This window comes from Pleurodeles waltl, chromosome 3_1, assembly GCF_031143425.1.
Source record: "Pleurodeles waltl isolate 20211129_DDA chromosome 3_1, aPleWal1.hap1.20221129, whole genome shotgun sequence".
Classification (NCBI taxonomy): domain Eukaryota; kingdom Metazoa; phylum Chordata; class Amphibia; order Caudata; family Salamandridae; genus Pleurodeles; species Pleurodeles waltl.
The window spans coordinates 865,480,113-865,507,188 of NC_090440.1; the positions used below are offsets into that span (position 1 = coordinate 865,480,113).

At 45.8% G+C, this 27,076-nt stretch overlaps 1 protein-coding gene across 1 annotated transcript in view; it reads right to left on the reverse strand.

Moving 5' to 3' along the window:
• LOC138283272 (uncharacterized) overlaps positions 1 to 23,235 on the reverse strand; it is a 43,482-nt gene extending 20,247 nt beyond the window's left edge. Inside the window, exon 1 of the mRNA XM_069221293.1 lies at positions 23,057 to 23,235. Within this exon, the coding sequence (XP_069077394.1) occupies positions 23,057 to 23,229 (173 nt within the window). The 5' untranslated portion in view covers positions 23,230 to 23,235. The remainder of the gene's footprint in view (positions 1 to 23,056) is intronic.
• Positions 23,236 to 27,076: the final 3,841 nt, after the last annotated feature.

Consider the following 27,076-nt stretch of genomic DNA (forward strand, 5'->3'; position numbering starts at 1 on the left):
AATAGACCCCAAAAATACAGATATACAAAAAACAACAGAACACATCACAACCAGAACAAACTGGCACACAAAACAATGTGCACAAATATTCTCTTTAAAAAAAAAATGTAACACTTCTTTTTATTGTTTTTCAAACCATACACAGGGTTCATATTGTCGCATCAAGCAATGTATAGAGGGTACATACATGAGTTGCTTAGCTCATACCTCATTATTAAAGAACATATCATCCAGTCTTCCGTGGCCCTTCACCAGACCTCTCATTATCTACTCGTCCCCCCTCCCTGCCCTCCCACATTCCGCTGTCTCTGCCTGGGCCCCAGACAGTTGCCCAAGCCCCCCTGTTTTTTTCCCATTTCTTGGGGCAGCCTCTACCTTCATATATGACCTTTTCAATCCGTTGGCACCAGTCCAGATCACGTTGCCAATCCGATATTTGTGAGGTAACCGCACTCCCCCAGGCTCTAGCAATGTTACGTTTTGCCACTATGGCTACTAGTCTCAGCCATATTTCTGTATATCTGATCCAGGTGTATTCCCCTGATATTCCTATGATTAACCATTTAGGATCTAATGGAATTTCAAGTGCAGTGATGTGTGACATCTCTCCGACCACTCCTGCCCAATATTCCTTTATGTGAGAACATTCCCATAATATATTCATGAATGTGCCATCTTCTCTACAATGCCTCAGACAGCGTGGATTCTCCGCCCTGCCAATCTTAAATAGCAGAGTACACGTGTAGTATACTCTGTGTATGATTTTTAATTGTACCAGGCTAAATCTAGCCCTGATGGCAATGTCATTGGCTCTGCCAATGGCCTCCACCTACTCCGCTTCCTCTAAAGGTCCCAAGTCAGTTTCTCCTTCAAGTTGTGCAACGGGTCAAAGGAGTTGTTAATTAGTTTTTTAATGATTACAGAAGTACCCCACTTATGAATTGGCTCCAGTAGGACTCGATTGTCCAGCGGGGAAGCATCCGGCAGGCTAACCCCCTCCCTAATGTGTCTCCTCAACGTGTGTATGAGCTGCATGTACCAAAAGTGTTCACTGGGTGCTAGTGCGTGCTCCTCTCTAAGTGTCTCGAAACTAACCAATGCCTGTCCCCTCCACACATCACCCAGGCGCTCTATGTCAATTGTCTCCCATATCTGGAATCCCAATAAGCCTCGGACCTCTGATAGCTCATCACTGTGCCACAGCGGGGTCAGGTCACTAAGCTTCCCCAACCACCCCAGTTATTTAGTTGCCTCTTTCCAAGCCTGGGTCACTGCCCTCGTGTGATGTGGCAGGGCCCGCTCCCGTTGGATGTCATGTAGCAGGTCTTCGGGACCACCCCGCCCCATCAGATGTCTTTCTAACCAGTATGCCGGGTCCTGATAGTCCCCAAACATCCAGCCATTGACCACCACTATAGCCCCGCAATCTCCCGGGAGGCTTGGTTCCCCTCTGGGCAGGGGATATACCACCAACTTGGGGCAATTTATTGTGTATCCAGAGTGGTCGCCAAAACTTCTAAATATTTGCATGAGCCTGCCTATCATCAGTGAGGGCCGCATGACAAAAAGCAGGATATCATCCACGTATAAAGATATACGTTCCTCCCAGCCTCTCAAAGTTTGGATTCCATTCACCAAGGGTTCCTGACGGATCCATGCTGCCAGTGGCTCCAATGCTAGAGGAAAGACAGTGGGGACAGCGGACAACCCTGCCTGGTGGTCCTCCCCAAGTCAAATTCTCGTGACACCACTCCATTGGCCCTCACTTGCGGCATGGGGGTGGCATACAGCAGTCTGGTCCACTTACAAAACTGTAGCCCAAACCCAAGTCTCTCCAGGACTGCAAACACATAGTTCCACTCCAGGGATTCAAATGCCATTTTGGCATCCAGTGCCATCAAGGCCGCCTGATCCACCTCTGGCTCAGCAGTCAGGTGTAGCACATCAAACAAGCGCCGAAGATTGAGTTTCATACTTCTGTCCTGCATGAAGCCCGATTGATCTGGATGCACTAAGGATCCTATTACTCCCCACTATCCTATTGACTAACACTTTGGCTAGTAGCTTGGCTTCTATATTTAGGAGGGATATCGGTCTATATGAGCTACACACCTCTGGAGGCCTCCCTTCCTTATAAATCACCACAATTGTCGCTGCCCTTTGGTCTGCTGATCGGCAGCCCTTGTCCCTGGCTTCCTTAAACATCTCCAGTAATAGACAGGCAATTACAGTGGTCATTCCCTTGGAAAGTTCGACTGGGATCCCATTTAGGCCTGCGGCCTTCCCCGTCTGCAAGTCTCACAGAGACAGGGTCACTTCTTCCTCCGTCATCACGGCTTCCAGTGTGTTTCTGTCGTCTTTCTTCAGTTCTGGTAGTTGGATATCCCTGAGGAAATCCTTACAATCCTCAGTGGACATTTCTGTCCTAGAGGTATACAAGTTTTCATATTCATCTGCTAAGGTCTCTGCTATGGCTACCCCAGTCGTTTGTGTGACCCGCTGTGAATTCTCCACCCTCAGTACCCATGTACACTCTCTATCTCTCCACTGGGCCATGCTAATAGCTTGCCTGCCTTATTATCCACATCGTTCAGCCTGCGCTGAACCGCTATGGCATGTTGCCTGGCTTGGTTCTCTGCCAGAGCTCTCAGCTCTGATTGTCACTGTCACAATTGCTCACGATCTTCTGGATCGTTGGAAGCGAGGGCAGTCGCTTCCAGGCCGACTATGTCTCTCTCTATGGTAGCACGTGCTAATCGCATATCCTTCTTTGACACTCCCAGGACCACCTGCGCCTATCCCCTCAGAACTGTCTTGAAGGCCTCCCATAATGTCCCCGCCAACGATACTGAACCTCGATTCTCCGAGAAGTAAAAGGTTGCCACATCCCACGGGCTCTCTCTGATTACCTGGATCCCTCAGTGCCCAGACGTTCAGTCTGCCCGGCAACGTGTAGTCCCATTGTAGGCCCAGCAGTTTAACCCCAAACGGGGAGTGATCAGAGACACCCCTCGCATGGAAAGTCGCGTCGCAGAACTGGGGAGCATGCACGCACAAAGTGACAGTGAAGTCCAATCTGGAGAAACTCCAGTGGGTCGCGGAAAACTATGTGTATTGTCTTGTGTGTGGGTCACCTTCCCTCCAGAGGTCAATCAGACCCTACGCCCCGGCAAACTGGGAAAGTGTCCTGAGCCTCCCCACCTCTGCAGTTCATGGTCTGATTCAGGTCGCCACCCAAAATAAGGATCCCTGAGGGTAGGTTTAGTAGCAGATCCCCCACCTCTGCAAGGATCGCTGCCTGTAATTGAGGGGGGAGGTATATGGAACACAGATTCAGCGTGGTGCCCTCCCAGGTGCCCGAGAGAGCCACATAGCAGCCCATATGGTCATGCCACAACTGGTGGATGATAAGGGGTATTGTTTTTTTCACCAGAATGCCCACTCCCTTAGCATCAGTAGTGTACCCTGCATGTGCTTTGAGCAAGTAGCCAAATCTGTCCATTGCCTTATAGTGGTTGCCTCTTAGGTGTGTTTCCTGAAGCAGGACCATGTCTGTGGAGTGGTGTTTAATGTGCTGTAATACTAAAGTGCACTTTATCCTGCTCCCCAGCCCATTTGTGTTCCAGGACCATATGGTCAACTTTTGTACCAGACCACCCTTGTCACATCATTGATTCTGTAGAGAGTCTGACCCTCCTGCCTTTTGGTGCATCCTCCTACTCCCTGCCAGGGAGATCCCTCCCTTTGACCTGTGTTGTGTGAACCCCAGATGCCCCCAACGTGTGGCTCCAAGAACATAACTATACCTAAATTCTGATTTGAAACTGCTTGCTTCCCCAACCCCCCCCCTCCCTGCTACTCTGCTCTGTGAGCTCTGAACTGCCCACCCTCCCAACTTGCAAAGTGTCTGTCGCCCTAAACAAACTATACTTCGCCGGTGTGTGCCGCAGCCTATGAATTGTCGCTCAATGGATCTTATTTGGGCACACGCCCAATGTCTCCCTCCTTTACGCTGGCTGTTTACTATGTCCTGGTCACTTTATATTGGGATGAACTCCAACATTCCTTGGCAACTCCTTCTGCATGAAGGAATTCAGTCATAGCAGTGTCCGCATGATCTTGTTGGTCTCAGTCCCCTTCCTGTGCTGGGTGCTTTTCATTCTTCCCGTCTGGTCCGGGTTGCCCCATTCCTGTTGCGCCATCAGAGAAAGCTCTCCTTCCACCCCCATGCCTGTTTCCTGGCCTCCAGCCCTCCAGCCAGTCCCACGCCTCTTCAGGGGTGCCAAAGTACCAAGGCCCGTATTTATACTTTTTTAGCGCCGCGTTTGCGTCGTTTTTTGACGCAAAATCGGTGCAAACTAACAAAATACCATTGTATTTTGTAAGTTTGCGCCGATTTCGCGTCACAAAACGACGCAAATGCGGCGCTAAAAAAGTATAAATATGGGCCCAAGTCTTTCCCTCAGCTTCCACTCTCAGTTTAGCTGGGAATAGCATCATGTATCTCAGTTCCTTGGCCCTCAGCGCTCTTTTAACTTCTTCAAAGTTTTTCCACTGGTGCTGTACTTGAAGGGTAAAATCTGGAAAGAAGTGAATGACTGTGTTGTCTTGCCGCAGTTCCCCAAAGGTTTTAGCCACCTGTATTATGGCATTTCTGTCTCTATAGTTAAGGGTCCTGGTGACTATTGTCTGTGGCGGTGCTCCTGCTTTTGGTGGGGGGGCAGTTACCCTGTGTGCCCTTTCCACCGAAAATAAGTTAGACAGGTGTTTTGGTTTGAGCTTGTTTAGGACTAAGTCCTCCACAAATAGGTCTGTGCTCATACCTTCCATGCCCTCCGGAACTCCCACCACCCTCACATTGTTCCATCGGGAGCATCCCTCCTGATCTTCCAGCCTGCCTTCCATTATTTCACTCTTTTTGGTGAGCGACCGGACCTGCTCCTCTAGTCATTTTGTTGTAGCCTGTAGGCCATCTATGTGAGTTTCTGCAGCTGCTACTTTCATGGAGATCTTGCCCATATTCGCCCTGAGAGGTTAACATCAATCTGGACTGTGTCTAGTTTCGGTTCAAGAGGGGCAGTGGAGCCCCAGAGGTCTTGTATGGCTGCCATGATTGTTCTCAGTAAGGGCTCTGTCCACGGACTCAGGTCCTCTCTGGGGGTTCCACCGCCCCTCCTTGGGAGGAGCCCCTCCCGCCTCCATTCACACTGTGTACCTATCCAGGCTGTTTGTTTGTAGCTGCTTAAGAATGTGGCCTTTGACCATGGTCTCTGTCTTCTGTATCTCACTTTTGGGGGCACACATCAAGGCTGAGTGCTTCCGTTCTGTCCCTTTTGAAATGCCTCGCTGAACAGGCGCTCACGGTATTGCTTCACCAGCTTGCGCTTTCCACTAGGTGTTCCCCCACTTTCGCCTATGTGTGTGCCCAAATCTCTTTCAGGTTCACCACACGTGCGTCTTCATTCGTGCCCCCAGGGCCTTCACTGTTGTGCTTCATTTGTCTGGTGGCTCCCGGTGCCCTGGTCCCCCACACCATTTGACTCAATTGCAGTCTGGTGGATCTCCCCTTTCTAACTCTCTGTGGGTATCCACAGGGTTCAGGCCGTGAGGAGTGTCTCTCGCCACTCCACTGTCTGGCCTACAGCAGCACTCACTTCCACTGTCTGATCCTCTCTCCCGGCTATGTTGATGTTCGGGTGCCTCGCAGTCTCATCACATGTGTGTCTTCATTTGTGTCCCCGGGGCCTTAATGTACAATTGCCTTCGTCCGGTGGCTCCCGGTATCCTGCCCACCCACTCTGGATGTTCCGACGGCAATCCGATCAGCACTCCCCCCCTCGCTCCTTAAGGGTGTCCACAGGATTAGGGCCACGAAAGGGGTATCGTTCACCGCACCGCCGCCCGACCTGCGCCAGCTTGCATTCGCCTCTACTGATGCTCTCATCTCTGCTGCATGGGTCCCTGGATCCCTTGCTGGCTCGCCTCTTGTGCCTCTTCATGTGTGTCCCTGGGGCCTTCTCTGTTGTGCTCCTGTTGTTTGGGGGCTCCTGGTGTTCTGCCTCTCTGTTCCGCTGGTCCGGGCTGCCTTTTGACTGGTCCCCCCTCACTCTCTGGGGGACCACAGGGTTCTGGTCGTGGGTGGGGGTGTCACTCATCGTGCCACTGCGGGGCCCGAGCCATCTTCTGCCAGGTGTCCGGGTCTCCGCCCGGCTGTCTTTTCGTTGCCGTCAAGCTCCGAAACAGACCCACCGCCCGGCAAGGGTGGAAGGAGAGGCAGGCGGCAGCAGCGAGGGCCCTCTCACTTCGGACGCCTTGCTGCAGGCAGGGCTGGTGTCCCTCTTTCGTATCATTGCAGGGCCACCTCGCTCTGTCTGCCATTTTGTATGAAGGCGGCCGAAGCTGTTTTACCATCCGCAGCCTTCAGCCAGCCTCATCTATGGCTGGGCCGGTGCATACAGGGTTCGCTGGGCTCCAGGCTTGCCCTGGGCTCCACTGTTAGCAGGATAATGTCGGATTTTGGGGCAGCGCTGGAGCTCGTTCAGAGCTCAGCCATCGTCATTGGCGGCAAGCTCTGCTCCCATGCACAAACATTCTCGTCACACATTATTACTTCCAGAATCTTATTTCCATAATACAGTGGTAAAATGTATTTGCAGGAATCACTCCCTTAACTTACAGCCAAACATGTGAAATAGCGCCCATAAAAAGTGGGTTGTGATCTGGTCCCAGGGGTATTACAATTGAAACCTAGTAACCATTGGTTGGCCTAGGGAAATATATAAATATATATATATATCAATTATATAACAAACCGAAACATCTTGGTTTGCTTTCATATTGGAGCTGCTATTAATAAAGTCAATATCATTACAAAAAAAGGGAAAGCTGACTTTCCCTAACTTGGATCAAAGTCATAACATCCAGATTAAAGACAAACCTCGAAACCAAAGCTCAAACAGCTGATCTACTGTATAGACATATAGCTGATTTCTAAAACAGTGTGTTAAAGTAAAACTATTTGGGTCTAACCAAAGCATCTGCAGGTAATCCATATGCCAATCTACACACCACTAAAGGGAAAAATGCATTGCTCTTTCTTGTTGTCCTATTATGGTCTACTGAGATGTTGCTAGAACTTTTTAGAAGATTGAATGATAGTCCTCTAAAGTTGTTTCTCAATTGAAAAAAAACATTAATGTGCTGGAGATTTTTCCAGGATATTTTGACACAACAGTGTTTTACAAAAAAGGGCACTGTATACATTTTTTAAAACTGTTCCGTAAAAAAGAACACGAATTACTAAACGCTTCATGCTGCTCTAAGAATCAATACTCCATGAATATACTGCCATCCAGTGGCAAGACTCAAGAAATGTTTATAACAAATTACAAAAAATAACATATTTTATTGTATTGCAACATTTATGTAGCGCTTCCTGCCCATACACATGTATAGGAGGGTGGGTGGAAGTGTGTTGTCTTGTGTTTGATCCTATGTAGGAAGTGTTTCCATTGTTTGCGTGCTGACCACCGAGCTGGGTAACCGTGTTATGGAATGCAGTTCATGTCAATGTGATGAAGAATCAGGGAGAGATGCGCAGTTTATGTTTTTTCAGTGAGCTGGCTGCTGGGAACAACTCTGCAGGTCCCTTTAGGGTCTTTTTATGATCATATGTCATTCAGCTGGTTACTGGAGTGGGATATCCATTATAATCTATTTTGTTTAAAGTTTATGGTTCTGAGAAAGCATAGGTTGGAGGGAGATATGGCGGAGAGATCTAATGTATATACTTTGTTAATATCATCCCATTGCTTACAGTCAGTGTAAGATGTCAAGAAGCAGCCATATTTATGTAGCCTGTCAAAACCTGCAGTGCTGCACTAAATTAAAGTCCTCCACTGGCCAGCAGCACGTTGCAGATCTCTTCGTTACTGCATGCCTGTCCAGTGATGGGTGCTTATTGCTGTGGACTAGTACACTAGTGGGCGATGGTTATGACCCTTAGCAGTTTTTATGTGAGTGTAAAAGGGTCAGGCTATTAAGTAGCCTGTATGAACTACAATATGCTGCCCGACCTCTGGGTGTTACTTTGCACCCCTAAGGAGGCGTCGAAGCACTTTACGCTGAGTGCTCCACATGATTTCTAACAAATGCTGTACAAAAAACAGGTGACTTTACAATAAAGTGAATGCTTAAGCTTGTTTGTGATGAATGCTAACCACATAGCATGAAAACCAATTAAACAAAGTAAAAGGTTTAGGGCTCAGTTAAAGAATAATTGGTACCCGGTAAGTGTTATTAAATGTGAATGTTTTGACACAAACTGGAACAAATGCTGCAGTTTTCTTCAGGTAGACGGGCAGTTATTTCTTCAGCGATCCGCATCCAATACAAAGTGAAGCACAAAGTACCATCATCTGCTATGATTAAATCACATTTTCGAGCTCCGATGTTCTGTATGTTCTCTGGCCTCTGATAACCTTTGAGTGGTGTGAACAATTCTGAATAGGAGCTATGGAAACTACTAGTTCTATTAATGGCCCGATTTACCCAGCTTCCGCAGGGATGTAGGGTAATTCCTACAGTTTACAACTGCACCTTGACAAAGGTAAGGGCTAACTATTAATTTTATTTACTAATTTGTTTACAGAGGTATTTATAGTCTGCACTGCATGAGTGAAATGAAATGAAATGTAGATTTATATAGCGTGGCTCATCACCTGTGAGTGTGTCAAGGCGCTGTCCACGGGCATGGGGAGATTAAGTGATTTGCCCAAAATCACAGGACGTTGCGACAATGCCAAGGATCAAACCTAGATCTCCAGCTCCCAAGGCGGTCGCTCTGAACCCTGCATTACATGAATTGCTTCTAGGCAGAAGGAAGAGGTAGGCGAGGCAGCGAGGGAAGGAGCAGCTATTAGGCGTGGTAGGTTTTAACCAGTTTCTTGAAGGTGAGAAATTTATTACTGCTGGGCAGGTGTTGAGGGAAGCTTTTCCACATTAGGAGCCCAGTTTCTGAGAATTGTCTTTCACCTCTGAATGTACAGGTTTGATGTGTGTAGATGGTTTTAATTGCTGGATTGTAAGTCTCTGGAAGGGGTGTAATAATTTCTCTTTTTTGAAGGTATGAGGAAGCAGCTCATGGAGGCATCTGCACCTCAGACATAGGTCTTGAAGTCGAGACTGTCTTTATTTGCTAGCCATTGGAGGTTTCTTTGGTGGGTGGTGGTGGGTTCTGTTTTTTCTAAAACATCTGAGGCAAACACCAGCTTTTTGTACTTTATGGAGTCTGTTTAGTTGGTAGGCTGGCACGCCGGTGTATTCAGAACTGCAGTAGTCGAGGAATGAGTTACAGAGGGGGCCTGCTAATGCACCATAGTGCTGTTTGGGTACAAAATGGAGAGTTTTAATGAGTAACTTGAGTTGGTAAAATACTGACTTGATCACATATCTGATTTAGGAATTGTGGCTGAGATTGGTGTCCCAGTAGAAACAATATAATGATTGTGAGTAGCTGTGAGGGGGAGTGGGAGGACTGCAGTGAAGGAGCTCGTGTAGACGAGACAACAGAGGATGTGATGAGTTTAGAGGTCTCCAGGGCATGGTTGGCAGTGGTGTCCATACAATGACCTTTGATATGAGATAGGGTGATGAATGCAGTTTTCAGGATGAGGCTGTTGCAAGTATCAATATATTCTTTAGAGGAGGGGAAGGTTGAAGGAGTCAATGGCAGTAAGGGTTAGTTTGGTGATGTAGTATTCAAGCCTGTGAATCATAGCTAAGCCACCTACTCTTCCTTGCATGAGTGTATGTTGGTGTACTTCCGAGTGACAAGGTTCTGTAGGGCCTTCTATGAGGTTTCGATGAACCATATTTCAATGATGAAAACAAAGTTGAAAGCTTTGTCTATTATGATGTTGGCAAGGTCATGTGGATGTTTAGAGGTAGACCTAGCATTGATTAGGCAACACTGTGCAGGTACTCTTGTTGGGTGGAGGGTGCATTAGCATAGCCAGAATAGAAGTTAGAATGGGGAATTCCTAATATTTGTCTGTTACGGTCTTAATTAAAGAAAGGGATGTCTTATCCAGCTTGTGAGCGGGACATATGAGCATTCGATAAAATGAAGACTTATGTATTTATGTAATGCGTTTTTACCACATTTCTGGCATTGCTAGGTGCTGTTATTATGAAAATACAGCTGGGCCATACAATCTATTCAAATCCATTTCCCTAAATGGCCACCTTTTTTTACAAAACCAGGTTGGGTGGAGAAACATACAAGTGGTCATGTCTCACTACAAATGGCCAGTTTGGTCAGGGATTTTATACAGGTTAAAATACTGCAGGGATAGCGTATAGATTGTGAACAGTGAGATTGGTGGGTTTGGGAACTACAGTTACTGTGATCCTTGAGGTGGTCGCATAGCTTTTACAAGGCTATTAGCTGAGTTGCCGCACCGATGTAGACTACAGCCTACAGGCGCCTTGCGTTGGGTGCATGGATTATATTTCACAACGACCATTCAACTAGCTGCACGCAGACTGGTAGGCATGACGCTCGAGTGTGCACACCCCGAAGGGAGAATTCCACTTGATAGTGGGCATGAAGTGAGTGTGGCTTCGACCAGTGCACAGTTGGCTCAGTCCTCAAAGATCAGTGAAAGAAAGCGGTCAGCCAATAGAATGTGGGCACCCAGATATACAAATTCCAGTGGCTTCAAGACTCCCTCATTCATCGGGAGAGAAGGGTTGACAAACATAGGTTGAAGGAGAAGAACGCATCTTGACGAAGTAAGGCGGTAACGATGGGGGGGGGCTGATCCCTCTATTCACAGTCTGGATAGTGTGATGTAAGTATGAGTGAGCACCATCTTGACATACTGATTGTGTTATTTCTCCCATTTATTTAGTGTGTGACTACAGATATTCCTTAACTGTTCCTCCATGGGGTGTAGTTGACCCACAGTTAGAGTAAGAAACTGTGAGCTGGTCTCACCACACACATGTAGGTTAGATATAAAAACACAAGTGCACTGTTGCGATCACTTTGCATGCTAGCGGTGCATGCTGATGGTGTGTCTGCCCTTGTGGGTCAGTCTATGTTGAAGTAAGAAGTATGACTGTATCATTATTGTTTTACAGGTACCTAGGCAGTGAAAAGTTTGACACAGGTTACCCTGAAGGATCGCAGCACACACTAGGTGGTGTACTATGCAGAGATCCAGTGTTTCCATCCACAGACTCCTTTGAGCCAACAGGTAGAAACATGTTGATGGTATGAGTGACAATGAGGTACTAGTTCTCTTTGTCTCCATGTTTGGTTTTTAATACCAAGTGGTATTCCATGTCATATAAAGGGTTGTTTGGTATACCACAATGGTATTAAATTATACTATGTCACAGGTTCACAGTTAGGTAGAAGTGCCTCCCTGAATGTAGGTGCAGGCCCACTCTTCATCAAACCGGGTTTTTGAAGAGCATTGGAAGTCCTATGATGAAGCATGGCACCTGGTGGTGTGTGAGGATATCCGGTTACTTTTTTAGGTGCATGCCCTGAGATAGGCTGATGTGAGGTGTAGCATTAACATTTATAAATACTTGGGTGGCTTTAATGTGGTTGATACTTGTGGTTAGAGGCCAGCTCACCCTTGAGGCCCCATAGCCTCTAGTTCCCTACCATGAACTGTAGGAGGCTGACCCTCTATTTAGTGTGCAAAACTAGGCACACTGTGCAGAGGGTCTGGGCAACCACACATTGGTTTACAGAGGTAAAAAATAGACCGTCTAATGCTCTAATTTTTATGGTAGCTTGGTCAAGCAGTTAGGCTAATCTTGGAGAAGTGCAAAGCATTTGCTGTACCCACAGTGTCAATAAAGCAAGACACACAGTCAAAAGAATAACTCGAGACCAATTTACAAAAATACTACAGATTTGTATAAAATGTTTAAGACCAAGATCATCAAAATCAGGTAGGTACTTTTTAAGATATTAATTTTTAAAGTTTTAGCAAAAATAGCCTTTTTGTGCATAATTACTCACCATAGGAATCAATGGCGAAATACAACATATAAAATCAGGCAATGTGTTTACCAATGTCTCCTTTTGCAGGTATGTCGAGGTAGTCGGTAGGCAATATGGCAGGGGTGTCTCCTGCGATATGGCAAAGGAACATCGCCTCTGGCTGAGCCAGAAGCAGAAAAATAAAATGATAGTTTTCTATTGTTTTATTTTTCTGCTTCTGGCACAGCAGTGCATGGAGGGGTGGGGCTGGACCACGGGAGGGGGGAGGAGGGGAGAGCGCACTTAAGTGCGCATGTGTGTTTGGCCACCCGTCTGAGGCCAGCCAAACACACATGCACACTTAGGGTTCTCCAGCCTGGCTGTATACACAGCCGAGCTGGAGAAACAGCACAGACCCCAGGGTTGTGCCTGAGCAGCAGTGACTGCCACTCAGACCAATCTTGACACTGCTTACATGATATGTTTAGCATATAAGCAGCGCCAGGATTCCTGGGGAGCCTGTGCTGGTGTCCCAGCAAATGTTGTGACACCACATCAACAAAAGAGGAGCGATGAACGAGGCTGCGGCGTCCCTGAAGATAAGTTCAAATTCTTTTTTTATTTTTTTATTTTCTCCCCTCCCCTGCCCCTTCTCTTGTGATTTGCGGTGGCTGCCACTGCATCATGGGCCCGCTGGAGAAGTTTTAGCGGTTCCCGGTTTCGGCGAGAGCAACTATAGAAAGTCATTGGAGCTGGTGCCAGGCCACTGCAGGGAACCACTTGGAAAGCACTGCACAGGTGGACTTAAACGTAAGTCCAGGGGGGCCCCTTGGAATGTCGAGGTTGCAAGGGGTGGGGGACCCTTAAAGCAGAGCTGGATCTTTGGTGCAGGGCACAGGGCGTCCGGGTGCAGAGTGAATCGGTGAGCCAGGAGCTGTGCGGAAAGGTGCTCTTGGAAGCAGGAGGTAGGTCACTTTGAGGGTCGGTTGCAGGTCAGAAGGGGCACTCTGGTGGGAGGTCCTGGTGTTTTCTGAAGTCCCTCAACAGAGGCTTCCCCCTGGTCCTTTTTCAGTCTGGAGTGGACTTTCTTTCTGGGTGTCCAATGTTAGGTGACCACTACATGGGGCAATGGTGCAGTTTGGCCTCTGGAGGGTGCAATGCCACCAAACTTGGTACACTTGAAGAGTTTGTCCTCATGGTACATTGGATGGAGTTTGGTCTGATTGTGGCATCCAGTTCATTGTTCAGCAGCCAGTCAGTGAAGTAGCCTTCACAGGGTCTTTGTTTGCAAGAGAGTGATGCCTTCACTCTGGAGGGAGATCCTAGGCGATTTTCGAAGTATGGAGGTCCACTGGGGGTTTGTAGAGTCCGTCCAATGTCCAAGCAACCCCTTAGCAACGACTGTTGAGTTCTGGGTGCACCAGGCAGGGTTTAGAGCCTTCTTCTTGTGCAGCAGGAATTCAGTTTTCGAGTCTTGGGTCCTCTTTGTTGCTCATCTTCTTTTGTCCTTGGATTTTGAGTCTCTGGTCTAGTATTTACTGAATTTAGTGGGCGTTTAGGGGAATATCTAGTAGTGACCAATGGGTCATCTACTTTAGGGTGGCTATACCCGCTAAGTGACCACTTAGTGTGGGCAGAGGTCACTTCCCTACACCTGATTGACTACTTTTCTTCCAATCAAGATGGAGGAAAATGAAATGGAGGGATCACCGCGCATGCAACACCTTAGGAGTGGTGCAAGCTGGGGCTGACTGCTCTTCTGGTCCTTTGTGTGTTTTTCCCACAGTTGCTCCTGCCAAAAGTGCAATGGGGGCAGCATCTGCTGATAGAAGGAGGATTGAGGGTCAAGGTTCAAGGGCAGTAAGCCCTTTGAAGCCTGCTAGCAGGGTGGGGCACACTCCTGGAGGAGGTGTGTTAGCACCTCTGCCCAGGAAGGGCTTTGTTCTGGGACTAAGAGAGCAGGGTTTTCAGAATCTTGTCTGGTTGTAGCAAGCTGGTTGTGACTGGCCAGCAACCATGCCAGGGTAGTTAGTCATTGGAGGGGGCACCTCTAAGGTGACCCATGTGTACATTTTGGGATAAATCCAATGCTGTTATAAGTTTGGATTTTTCATTCTGAGTTGTTGGATACCAAACAACGAAGGGCTCAGAGTAGCCATCATGTAGCTGTGAAACTCGCACTGACCAGTGTCCTGCACATGTGTTACAATGGCTGCTCTGTTCACTATGTCCAAGGTTTGGCAGGGACACAGTAGGAGCATATTGCTTATGCATCAATGCCCACACATACAGCAAAGTGCACCCTGCCTTTGAGCTGGATGGCCTGCTAGGGGGGTGACTTACCTATTTTTCATGCAGTGTGTAGTGGACAAGTTTGAATTTTAGGATTGCATCAGAACACTCAGCCTGCAATGGCAGTGCTGGGTGCTTCTGGGTGCATAGCCCTAGAGGGTGGCAAATCAATGCTGCTGCCCTTTGGGGCCTACCCTAAGAACCCCATATCCTGGATACCCAAGTACCATTTACTAGGGAATTATAGTGGAGGCTAAAGGTGTTGCCAACTGTGAAAATACATCACAACAGTTTTAGGGAAAGAGACCTGGCCCAGGGAACATGTTTAGCAGGGGCCCTGAGCACTAAGAACTTTAAGACTACATCAAACACCAGGCAAAACGTGTGGGCTAACCATGACAAAAGAGGCCTTTTCTCACATGGACAGTGTCCTGGTTTTGTGTGTATTGAAGTGCTGTAGATAGTCATTGTTATCACTACCCGGACCTGCAGATCGCATAGAAAGTCAGCACTGAATGTTAACTCACAGAACATTCCTCATAGCAAAAGCTCTTCTGATGAACAGTAAAGACTGCAAAACACTTATGACAAGATGCTTCGCAAGGCAGATGATGACTATCACTAGCCAAACAAAGGTCATTCTTACCAAACAATCACCATTTTCAGGGTGATTTTCCAGGGGGAAGATAAACTTCTTTCACCTGCCTCACTCAGGGAAGGCTGTAAATACCTGGGTCTTGAGACTTGTAAGGTGGATCAACTCCCAGAAGGGAGAAAAGGAGGACGGTAGGCAGTCATCACAAAAAGAAAAGTCATGGTGACATGGAGGAGATGGAGGTGGCTACAGAAGGTGCTGCTGCATCGGTGGAAAGTCATCAGGGACGCACAGGAAATTAAAAAATAATTTTTACACAACCCCTATATGACGTGTACCTTTGTTTGAGCAGCCTCCCCTCCCGGAGCACACCATATGGAATCTCTATGATCTGCAACTGTTACTTTCGATAACAGAGTATGAACCAATATCATTGGAAAGACTGGCTGACAATTTAGACATTGTGGAAAGTCTTAACTTTGACAGTGGTCTGAAGCTAAGGTTCAGGTTTGTACCTTCTGGTACACATCGTAATATACAGACCTTTAGCGAAAGGGTGACAATGGAATTACATAAGCTATATGATGGTCTAGCTAGGAGACAAAATGGTCCACACAATCTAACAGAAGAGGAGAGGGGTCATTATGTAAATTACAGGGAAATTACTCAATTGTGGTGAGAGAAGCCCACAAGGGTGGCGATGTTGTCATTATGAACAAGGCAGATTATATTCAGGAAATTGATAGGCAACTATTGGACATTGACTGCTATGAATTGATTACCTAAAACCCTTATGAAGGAAGTGGCCTCTTTTATCAGCATGAGACTTAGTGATTTGTTGGAGAGGTGTTTAATTTCAGGTGAAGAATATTGGTATTTGTTGGCGAGGGACCCCCACTTGCCCTGCATTTATATCTTTCCAAAAATCCACAAAGTGGGGGATGTTCCCCACAGGCAGGCCAATTATCTCTGGGTTGCCTCTCCTATGGAATGTATATCAGAGTATGTAGACATGTTTCTGCAGCCGTTGGTTTTGAATTTAGCAGCTTATATTCAGGATAGTAAGGATATCCTCAATAAATTTGAGGATTTTACATGGTCGGAGGACCTTATGCTTTGTGGTGTTTGACATCACAAGTCTATCCACCTGTATACAAAAGACATTTAGCATTCAGGCTGTTGAATCATTTGTATGGACTAAAACTGCGGACTGGTTGGAGCACAATAAAATTATTATGCAAATGATTGATATTATTCTCAGTATGAATTTCTTTTTACACAATGGACGATGGTATCACCAAATACACGGGACAACGATGGGTTACAGGTTTTGTGTACACCAGCCTCTTCATGGGCTGGTGGGAGAGGGAGCATGCCTGGGGCCATTTGCCTCCCTCTGGACTGAAAACATTGTGTTCTGGGGGAGATACATTGATAATAACATTGTGCTCTGGAAGGGAGAAGTTGACCAACTAACAGAGTATTTGGTGTATCTTAATGATAACCCCTACAATGTTAACCTTACTATGATTCATAGCAGTGATACAATCGATTTCTTGGAACTTCATTTTTATGTCAAGCATAGTTCATAGAACATAGTGACATCTACAGGAAAACAATGACATGACTAAAAAGATGATTTGGAATACATATGGTTTGTATCTGGACTTCCATTCAAATGAACAGTCATTTATCGGTGCACAACCATTTGTAAAAACTGAAGTCTAGTAGAGCTGTCCCTAGGGAAACTATGTTGAATAGTACCTATCTGGAAGAATAAGCCTCTCTGCAGCAAGTACCTTGACACTGTATTTGGGATCCAGGGTCATGTAGGGTGGTGGGGTACGGGTTGGGATTTATTATCCATGAAATTGGCAGTCAGAGCCAATACCCCCTCTCTTACTGTAGATAACCTGCAACACCTGGAGGGGTGTGAGTTAGGAGATGGAAAAGGGAAGTCATTCACAAATGCCTTAAAGTTGTAAGTTACAGTGTAAATAGGTTTAGTTACCCCACCTAGCTTGTTATAGGCTCTGAACGTTTCAAGTCTGGGGATAGGAATTTGTGGGAAGGGGTCCTCACTGTTCCAGCAGATAACCACAGACCCTGGTTTACATGCCATTATGGTGACCCTATGTAATGCGGCAGTTCCTCACATGTTTTGAGGCCACATAATTCCTTTAAGATGACACTAGTAACCCACATATTGGAGGCCTCCACAAACAACTAACCTCCTGGGGGAACTACAAGATATTGAAGCAGATATCTGCTTCCAGCAGTAGATTAACGTTCTCTAAACAAAGCAATATTGTATACAATGCTGTAACTTTCCACAACAATATTGTGCCTCGCGACCCTACTAAGCAGCAAGTGTGGCCACCTTACTAAGATCCAGGCATAGAGGTTTGTGAAGTATAGTAACAAGTCGGATAAGACAGGGAAATGGAAGACGATTATTGGACAGTGGGCCAGGCACCCAATTACCTTAGTTGTACTAAAGGCTTCAGTCAAGGGCAGTTTGAGTTCTTGTTATGAATGTTACAAGATATAATTGAGTACAATAAATTATACTTGAGGGATGCCTGAACTTTCAATAAAAGTGAAGGTCCAGCTGGGAGACTTTAGTCTAGTTGATGCTTACCCTTTTTGTCACCCGCTGTCAACTGATTAAACACTTCTCAACCTTGCACCAAATATATGCGTGCATTGATTAACATTGCTTGACCAACCTCTTGTACAATTAATGGAAGAGTAGTACAAGGGTCTTCACAGAGAACTTGAGCCAGCTAGATCCCAAGGGAAATGGCTCAGTAATAAAGAAACAAGCACCAGCATTTACAGAATCTCCTTTTCAATGTGTATATAGTTTCCCATGAATATTATCACACTGCTATTATTTTGAAGTTACTGCTTCATAGGAATGCAGACTAAACTATTTCTCAACATATGCCTCTAGACAATATTTGTCACTTTCAGCCCTTGAGCTGATCAACTGACGTGGCTGGATAGGTGGTCCAGCAGTATCCTAGCAGCAGAGAGAGGGTTTATCTGATTCTGATTACCTATCAAAACATCCTAATCTAGCACAATCTTCACAAGTAAATAATGTAGTTTCTTTCTACATTCTTGCATTCTCAAACTTCATGCTATCTCAAACATACTCTATACTTTGCTTAAATCCGGTGTTAAAACCTGACCTTTCATTAAACTTCCGTTTGTCACCTCTCCTTTTTTTCTTCTCACTTTCAAATGTCCAGGGCACAAGTCCTAAAAAAGGAAGTAAGGGGACTAATCAAGTTAAGCAGTATGCAAGTGGCATCACAGTGCATGACATCATGGCACATGGCATTGCATGTGGCATCACAGGAAGTGGCATCACAACCCATGACTCCACAGGAAGAAGAAGTGATATCAGCTGATTTGACTTAACCCATATGTTTAGCAGGTCTATCATGACTACAGTCGAGCAATTACAATATTTAACAAATGACAACCCGACACAAAATCTGGGCCCCAAACGTATACATTTATTGTTTAAAATCCTGCCACAAAGAAATTGTCAACAAGGATAAATGTGGCAGTAAATCTGTTCTGCTTAATTGACTTCAAGGTCTCCATTTTAAACTATCTTATGGAGTTAAGACATCTGCTGCAGAGATCTTTGTGTGCCAACTAAATTTCAGGGAATAATAATAACCATGGGAAAATAACTCCGGAGGCTAACATGTTTGCTGGAGAGATCAGTGTCTTGTCTGGTCCCAGTTTTGAATCAAAATAGCATAGAGGGTTAATATGTCTCCTGCAAAACACATTAAGTAACACGCAGATGGCGGGTTTTGATTTTATGTAAACGGATACGTAGTTTACTGCTTTTAACACAGAGATCCTTTTGTTACTTGCAGTTCATAAATTGTAATCCTTCTAATATAGCACAGTGAGCTATGATGTATATGTGGCTCCTACACCTTGTAACCCTCACTGTCTTATGTAATACATCCTATGCATTGATTTACACACCTATGATTTATTTTCAATATATAATGTGTACATGTGATTTAAAGCTCTCTGACACCCTGCACTAGGATGAGCAGTGCTCTAGCACTATAAAATAAAGAAAACAAAATAGTGGTATTTAAATTGTTATGTGTGATAATACATGGACAGACCAACACATCTTACATTCTTACGTCACATGCATATCCCTTATATACAGGGACTGAACAAAGTTAAAATCATGCCTCTCTTGTGCCCTTGTTTCCCCTCCTTTGCGTTTAAGTATGAGGCTCACAATAGCTCTCAGCCAGGATACTCCAACACAAGGAGACCTGATGGCCCCTTAACGTAGGCCTTTGTTATGTTCCCAGATGGATTCTGATACGCCCCCACGCCTGCACGTTGCTGCTAGTAATGAAAGCAGACAATGTGCAGGCGCTGCTGAATGTGTCCTGTTGTATGAAAATTGCACCTGAACAAGTTTATCATATTTCTGTGGGGCCCAACCTCTTAGCTGGGTAGAGGACATCCCCCCTGTGAAAACAGTGAGTAGACAGTGTCTACCCACGTGTACCCTCGACTTATGTCCTGCAAATGTCCCTCTTTTCCATTCCATCTTCTACATGCCTTCTCTCTCTCTCTCTCAGCTTAACCTACTCATGCATGTTTGGCATATTCTTTATTGTTGTATTTCTGCAAATTTTCCACAACTCATTTACAAGATCACAATCTCTCCTCCTCCCTCTGAAAGTAATGCCTATGCAACCTAACAATACCTAAACTTCTCAAACTTATCTATTAATCCCACCAACCAAGTGAATGAGCTCACATACTCCCACTAATGATCACAACTAACAACCATTAATTTAGTCCACACAAAGAAACTGGAATGACTGCATGGAATGGTTTCTTTGACTGCACAAGACTAATCTCAATAACTAACCAATAAAACTGGACAGACCACTAACCTTGGGTTCCGCAGCAGCATGCTGCCATCATAAAGCACTTTGACGCCTCAACAGGAATAGTAAGCGCCATATAAATGCAATTACAATACAGTAGCTTGAACCAAAATCAAAATCAGGATTGTGAAAAAATATGGATTACCAGGAAAATAATATCCTGGGGCCACATAGTGACTTCACAGTGGCTCATACGTCAACATACCAATGAGCAGCATCGTGGAAAGCAAAAGTACTGGCAGAACATAGGGAGGTTTTGATTGTCATGATGCAACTCTGGACATTTCCGACTATCTACCCTATACCATGCACACATGTGATTCTTACACTTATTACATTTACTGCTTCCATTTTCCTTCAGTTCTCTGTTGGAGCCCTTCATCACCTCATTGGTACCTCTGTTGCCTCTGCAGAGCACTTCAGAACAAGTCTTGGGACGGGCCATGCTGTGCATGGGTCATGGCGACTCATTACTGGTCTTACTGATGGATGTGTGGTCTACAAATCTGGGGCTGACTCTCTCTTGTTCGCTGACTGCCACATCCAGTAGGGTATGAACAACACAAACATAACTCTGTCATGCACCACATGCATCAACTAGAATGTTTCTAGTCAAAGTAGGGCCTCTTGGCTAAGTACAAGAAGTCTACAGCATAGGCCGAGATAGGAGCAGAGTGTATTTGTGTTGTAAGATTTATATTTCCACCCATATCAAGGCCTCAAAGTGCTTTCTAGATGGTCGACTAAGCAGCTCCTTTAATGAGCATAATTGGTATTGCATTGATAGTCACAGTGAGGTCTGCGTGGGAGGTATTTTAATGTGATACATAAAACTTGGACATGTTTCAAACATCACAGCGAAAATACATAGGCACTAACGCACCACATGAAACAAGGTTAGAGGGATAGACTCGCATTTGCATAACCTTACAATAGTTATCAAGAGAAGGTGTGAATGAATGAACAAATGTGGGACAGGTGTGGCGCTACACAACAATCTACAGGAACCCACACTGAAGTAAGGCAGTATTTAAATGTAGATTTAGTGGCGGGGAAGAGATCGCAAATTATGTAAAACAGGGAAGCTAATATGCTGGGTTTGGTGGGTTAATGCACCCCCTGCAGAGATATCTGTATACAACCTGTGGGATGCTATTTCGACTTCAGTCCAGTGCTCTGTCTTGAATCCTTCCAAGGATGATATATTTTTTTCAGCTGCTTTGTTGACAATGCTTGTCATTAGGGTATTGTGGACTTTCACTTGTGTGCGCATATTTACAATAGGGACAGCTGATACTTGGTAGTGGTACATGTCTCATAGCACCCAGATAACCAAACTCAAGGAACTTCACTAAGTTTATGAACCTAGAAGGGCTGAAACTCTGAGTCTGAGCTGCTACAATTCAAAACTATTAATCAGGCATATCTCCAAACCAGATTGTAAACATCACTTTTTGACGTGCTGGCAGCGCTTTCTTTCCTCCATAATTACAAAGTGACACATCTAGGCAGATGCATCACTTTTCGTCGGGATGCGTCTTTTTTCTGTTATTGGAATCAGCTGCGTCGCTTTAGAATTAACTTATGCCAGGTAGGCATTCCTTTGTAAAATCCCCCGTAAAACTGACGTGGTGGTATTTAAGACTTTTTCCAAAAGTCATGCATAGTCAGGAAGTGGGCCGCTGTGTTTGAAACGTGTCAAAGTTCCTATGCCTTTAAAACCCAGGCATGCAAATTATGCATTAGCTGCTGTAGCCAAATTTGACCAGCTGAAGTGACTTGAGACAGTGTAATCTGCAATCAAATCACATCCCCTCAACAGGTAAGTGCACACATAAGGTAGGTAACACAGTAAATCGCACATTACAGGCCATTAATCACTTATGTCACACATACATAGGCATAGTGGTACACATAAGTAGACTATGCCCACTTGTATGCATGACATACTGGACCAATGTAATAAAGTGCAAGGTGAGGTTTTTACCTTTTGATCCTCTGAGTCTCATTTACAAGCCCTTTGCACCATTGATGCATTTTTTTTTTTTTTTACACAGCGGTGGTGCTAGCAATGCACTGCACTGCTCCAGATTTACAAACTGACGTATTGGTCCCAGTGCATCAGTTTGTATAGCCCTGCGTCAGATTACACCTGCACCAGGTATAGTGTAGGCGTACCCAGGCAAAAAGCCACACAGAACTGACGCTTTGAAATTTACATTTACCTGCATCATTCTGTGACTTCACTCCGTCAGAATTATTTTACCGCCTGTTCATAGCAGTCATAAAATGTCCACAGGGCTTTTTTCAATGGGAGGCTCCTCGCATTGCTGGAGTAGCATAATTTTTACAACGCTACTCCAGCAATGCGTCAGTTTAGTGGCAACAGATGCATCAGAATTTCTGACACATCTGTGAAAACGTGTGCTGTGGAGCTCTGCATTCTAAATAGGGGAATTTAGGGAAGTGCAAGAAATCTGACGCATCGATGCCAATGCGTCAGATTCTTGCAAATGAGGCCCTCTATTCATTAGTCCCCATACGGTAGGCTATTTGCGTCATTTAAAACTGATGCATTGCCTCTGCTGTAGTTGTGTCAGTTTTATGACCATCTACAGCAATGTGCCACTTTTGCGACGGATGCCTTGCAACATCCTTCTCACGGATACATCAGTATTTGACACATCCTAGGGACCTTGCGCCATGGAGCCCCGTATTGTAAATATCATACGGATGTTTCAGGCAGGCGCAACAAAGTTTGATCTGCCTTAGTGCGGCGAAGCAAAGGCCCACAGAGCTGTTTTTGCCCTTTAGTGGTACTAAAGCAACAGAATAATGATCCTCGTCTCCTCCTACCAGACTGCCTGCCACAGAGGCGATCTTTCCGTCACAAACACCTGGGAGGAAGACCCTGACTTTTAAAAGTCAGACCGGAAGCTATATTGGAACTTTTTTAAAGCCACAGGAGAGAGCCCAAAACAAAAGGAGCGCTAAGAATACTAATATGCAAAACAACGAAAACTGAGACTCATTGTCCTTTAAACACATGTATGTATGGGTCGATATAGTTTTATAAAGGAAAATTATATGCTAATATTGGCAGATTTGGTCAGTCGTCCTCTTAATACTAGGCCAGCGTTGTTGCATGACACTATTCAACATGACATCAAGCATCAACTTGTAAATAAAAAAAGCCAGCAATGTTCTCACCTGAACACCGTGTTCCTGTGCGGAAAGCCCAGTCTCCCTGGGGGGTACCCCCAGGGCGGACTTCCGTTTATGAGCGGCAATGCGCTTGGGTTCATTTTTTCTGTATCGCTTGGGGATCTTGGTGGAACCCGGTTCAAACGTTCGGCCTTCGCTCTTCGGTTTGGCTCCGACATGACCGGGTCCTCCTCAAAAGGCTGCGCCTCTGCTCTACCGGTTCGAGGCGAGAGCCCAGCAGCTGGTGTTGATTTCCTATCTGTCCATTGTTCGTCTTTAAGCGTTTACCGTCTGGATTGGTTCAAGCCTTTCCTTTTAGTTAAAGCATCAAGTAACGTCTAAATAATTCAGCCACTGAACCCGATAAAATATGAATAGCAAGAGTTTCAGGTTAGACACCGATTACCCTGTGAAGCCTAAGAAATGTGAAAGGTTGTTACCTGTGAATGCTTTTAAGTATATGAAATTGCTTTGATATAGCGCTTAAATCTATTTTCGAGCCGCCAAAGCTCATTATCAGATGGGTAGCATGCTACACTGTGAGAGAGTGTCTGGTTGGAAAGATGTTGTATTTGGAGTGTGGCCTCTGTGGGAAGCATTATGATGTCATGCTTGAGTGACCAAAATGGTGCTTTCATCCTGCCTTGGGTCACTGATCTTAAAGTGGGTGGCGGAAAAGAACTGAAAAATGGCGCGCAAGGGTGTACATTAGTCATCTGCTGCAAGTTACTTTGCAGGTCCTCTATGAGGGTATATATATATGTATGTTGGAAAGTGGGTTATTGGTAATGGCAGGTAGATACCTACACTTAGCAATAGGCCACACCCCCCCACTAGATCCAGTCAAGGTATCAGGAAATTAATCATTGCTCAACCCTTGGTAGCTTTGCCCACAAGCAGTTACACTTAATTTAGGAGACTGGTGTCTAAAGCATTTAATATCAACAAAACAGTAAATAAGTAAAAGACAACACAATAAAAATCCAACACCAATTTACAATAATAGGAAATATTTTTATCTTTAAAATGACACAATAATGCCAAAAATCCAATGCAGGGAACCAGAGTTATGACATTTTAAAAATTAAATGAAAAAAATCCTTGCTAGCGCCTAAAAACCAAAAGAGCCAGCCAGTGAGATCTGCCTGCACTCAACAGGGGCAAGACGATTTTGATGCAATGTCGTTGATTGCGTCTCCACGAGCCCCGGTCAAATCCTGGAAGTCTGGCGCTCCGGCACTTTTTAGTGGGACGAACCTGAAATCCAGGCCGGGTTGCAGTTGAAGGTAGCCATCTTGACTCTTGACGTCGGGTCGGTCCACTTATGGAACTTTTTTCCAAAGTTGCTTCAAACTTTTGGATCTTCTTCCAGAAGTCCTTTTTGGGTCCTTGAAGTGTCCACAAACGTGATCCAAGGTTTCAGAAGCTCTGAGTTGCTCCTTGGATGTTGGGACTACAGTTCTCAGAAAGCACCCGTCAGAATCCTCAAATGGAGACTGGACACTGATCAGCTGGGCCTGGACCTGATGCAGGGGACTCCAGTAGCTTACAGGGAGTCCACTCCTGGAGTTGCAGAAGCATGGCAAAGCCATTTTCTTGGTGAAGCCCAAAGTGTGCAGCTGGTGCAATCCTTGTAAGTGCAGTCTACAGGTGCAGGCCAGGGCTTCAGCAGGGCAGCCCTTCTTCTCCAGTATCTTCTTCCAGCAGGGATTTGACTTGTAGGGTAGCTTTGCCATATTTATCCTTGCTCCTTGGTTGGGAATCAGGGTGGTGCTCCTGTCCAATGGGGTGCAGGGCAACACCCTCTGGGGTGACCACTTCCTGTGAAGTGTGGCACAAAAAATCAATCCCAGAAAGCAACATTCTTCATAAATCCAACATGAGAAAATCCATCCTTGGAGGTTAGATCTGGCTGAGTGCACCCACTGGTGTGGCTAAGTCTTCCTTAGCACACCCCTTACAGACTCTTTCCTAATCCAATCATTAGGGCTCCCATCTGTCTGGGGCAGCGGGAAATGGAGCAGGTCCAGTTTCTGTCCCAAGTGGCTTTCCCCCATTTGAAGACCAGTTTAGCTGTTTTTCCCCATCCTGCTCTGCCACCTGCTGCAGCAGTTATCTACCCACCAGAGGCTTCCTTTATCTCAGTCCAGGCCACTTCACACCTCATTAAGGTAGCCTGGCTCAGGCTGCCAGAGGCTGACCAATCAGGAGAGGGCACTACAGGGCTGAATTTGGTAACTTTCAGAAAGAGTTCTACAACTCTTTCCCAGTGCTAGTTATGTGATAAGTCTTTATTAGTTTAAATTAAACTCTCTGAATGTTAGCCTATGAAGCCCATTGATTGCAATGGGGAATTTGGCTGTTTTTACCTCACCAGGGGTTCTAAAACATCTTTTATAAAGGCCCTGCCTACATTTACACTACACCCAACCCTTGGGGCATCTAGGGTGCACGTAAGGTAGTTTGAGACTTTAAAAGTACTTTTCATTCCAAAGTCGAATTTGGGGTTAATTGTAACTTAAACGCAGCCACCAAGACAGGCCTGCCTTTACAATGACACTGGACACCACAGCAGTAACTATACTAGGGTCCCTAAATCTATATGCTCTATCATATATTAAGGACTTATAGTTAGGTTTTCAGAGGCAATTATAATTAGGCCTAATTTGCATATACCATTTTAAACAGCGCATTGGCCCTGGGACTGGTTCGCAGTGCCCAGGACACAGTCAATCAATCAATCAATCAGGGATTTGTAGAGCGCACTACTCACCCAGTGGGTTGGGGGGGGGGAGCTACTGGTCAAAAAGCCAAGTCTTGAGGTGTTTCCTGAAAGATGGAAGGTCGTTGGTCAGGCGGAGGTGGATTGGTAGGGAGTTCCAGGTCTTTGCGGCAAGGTGGTAGAATGATCTTCCTCCGGCGGTCGTGCGGCGGATGCGAGGAACGTAGGCGAGGGCGTGATTGGCGGAGCGAAGTTTGCGGGTGGGGGTGTGAAAGGTGAGTCTGTTGTTGAGGTATGTGGGACCTGTGTTGTGGAGGGCCTTGTGTGCATGGATGAGGATTTTGAAGGTGATCCTCTTTGATACTGGTAGCAAGTGTAGGTCTCTAAGGTGGGGTGAGATGTGGTCACAACGTGGGATGTCCAGAATGAGGCATCAGAGAATTCTTTGCAGTTTTGTTTGGAGTTTGTTTGTTATTCCTGCATATAGGGCGTTTCTGTAATCCAATCGGCTACTGACCAAGGCGTGGGTGACTGTTTTCCTGGTTTTGATGGGAATCCATTTGAAGATTCTGCGGAGCAGGCGGAGGGTGTTGTAGCAGGAAGAGGAGATGGCATTTACCTGCTGATTAATGCTGAGTGTGAAATCCAAGATGAAGCCCAGGTTGCGTGCGTGGGTGGTGGGTGAGGGTGCAGATCCTAGGGATGTGGGCCACCAGGAGTCGTTCCAGGCTGAGGGGTTGGTGCCGAAGGTGAGTAGTTCTGTCTTGTCTGTGTTTAGCCTGAGGTGGCTCGATTCCATCCAGCTAGCTATGGCGTGGAGTCCGTTGTAGAGGTTGTCCTTTGCAGTGGTGGGATCTTTCGTGAGGGAGATGATGAGCTGAGTGTCGTCGACGTAGGATATTATGTTGATGTGGTGTGTTCGTGTGATGTTGCCGAGGGGGGCCATGTATACGTTGAAAAGTGTGGGGTTGAGTGAAGATCCTTGAGGGAAGCCACAGGTGATATTTGAGGCTTTTGATAGGAAAAGCGGGAGGCAAACTCTTTGGGTCCTGTCCGTGAGAAATTACGAGATCCAGTCCAGGGCTTTGTCGCGGATTCCAGCGTTGTGGAGGCGTGTGCGGAGAGTGTGATGGCATACTGTGTCGAAAGCTGCTGGTGGGTCCAGGAGGATGAGTGCTGCTGTTTCTCCTTTTTCTAGGATGGTCCTGATGTTGTCTGTTGCAGCAATGAGTGCGGTCTCAGTACTGTGGTTTTTGCGGAAACCGGATTGGAAGGTGTCGAGTGCCTTACTGTCTTCCAGGAAC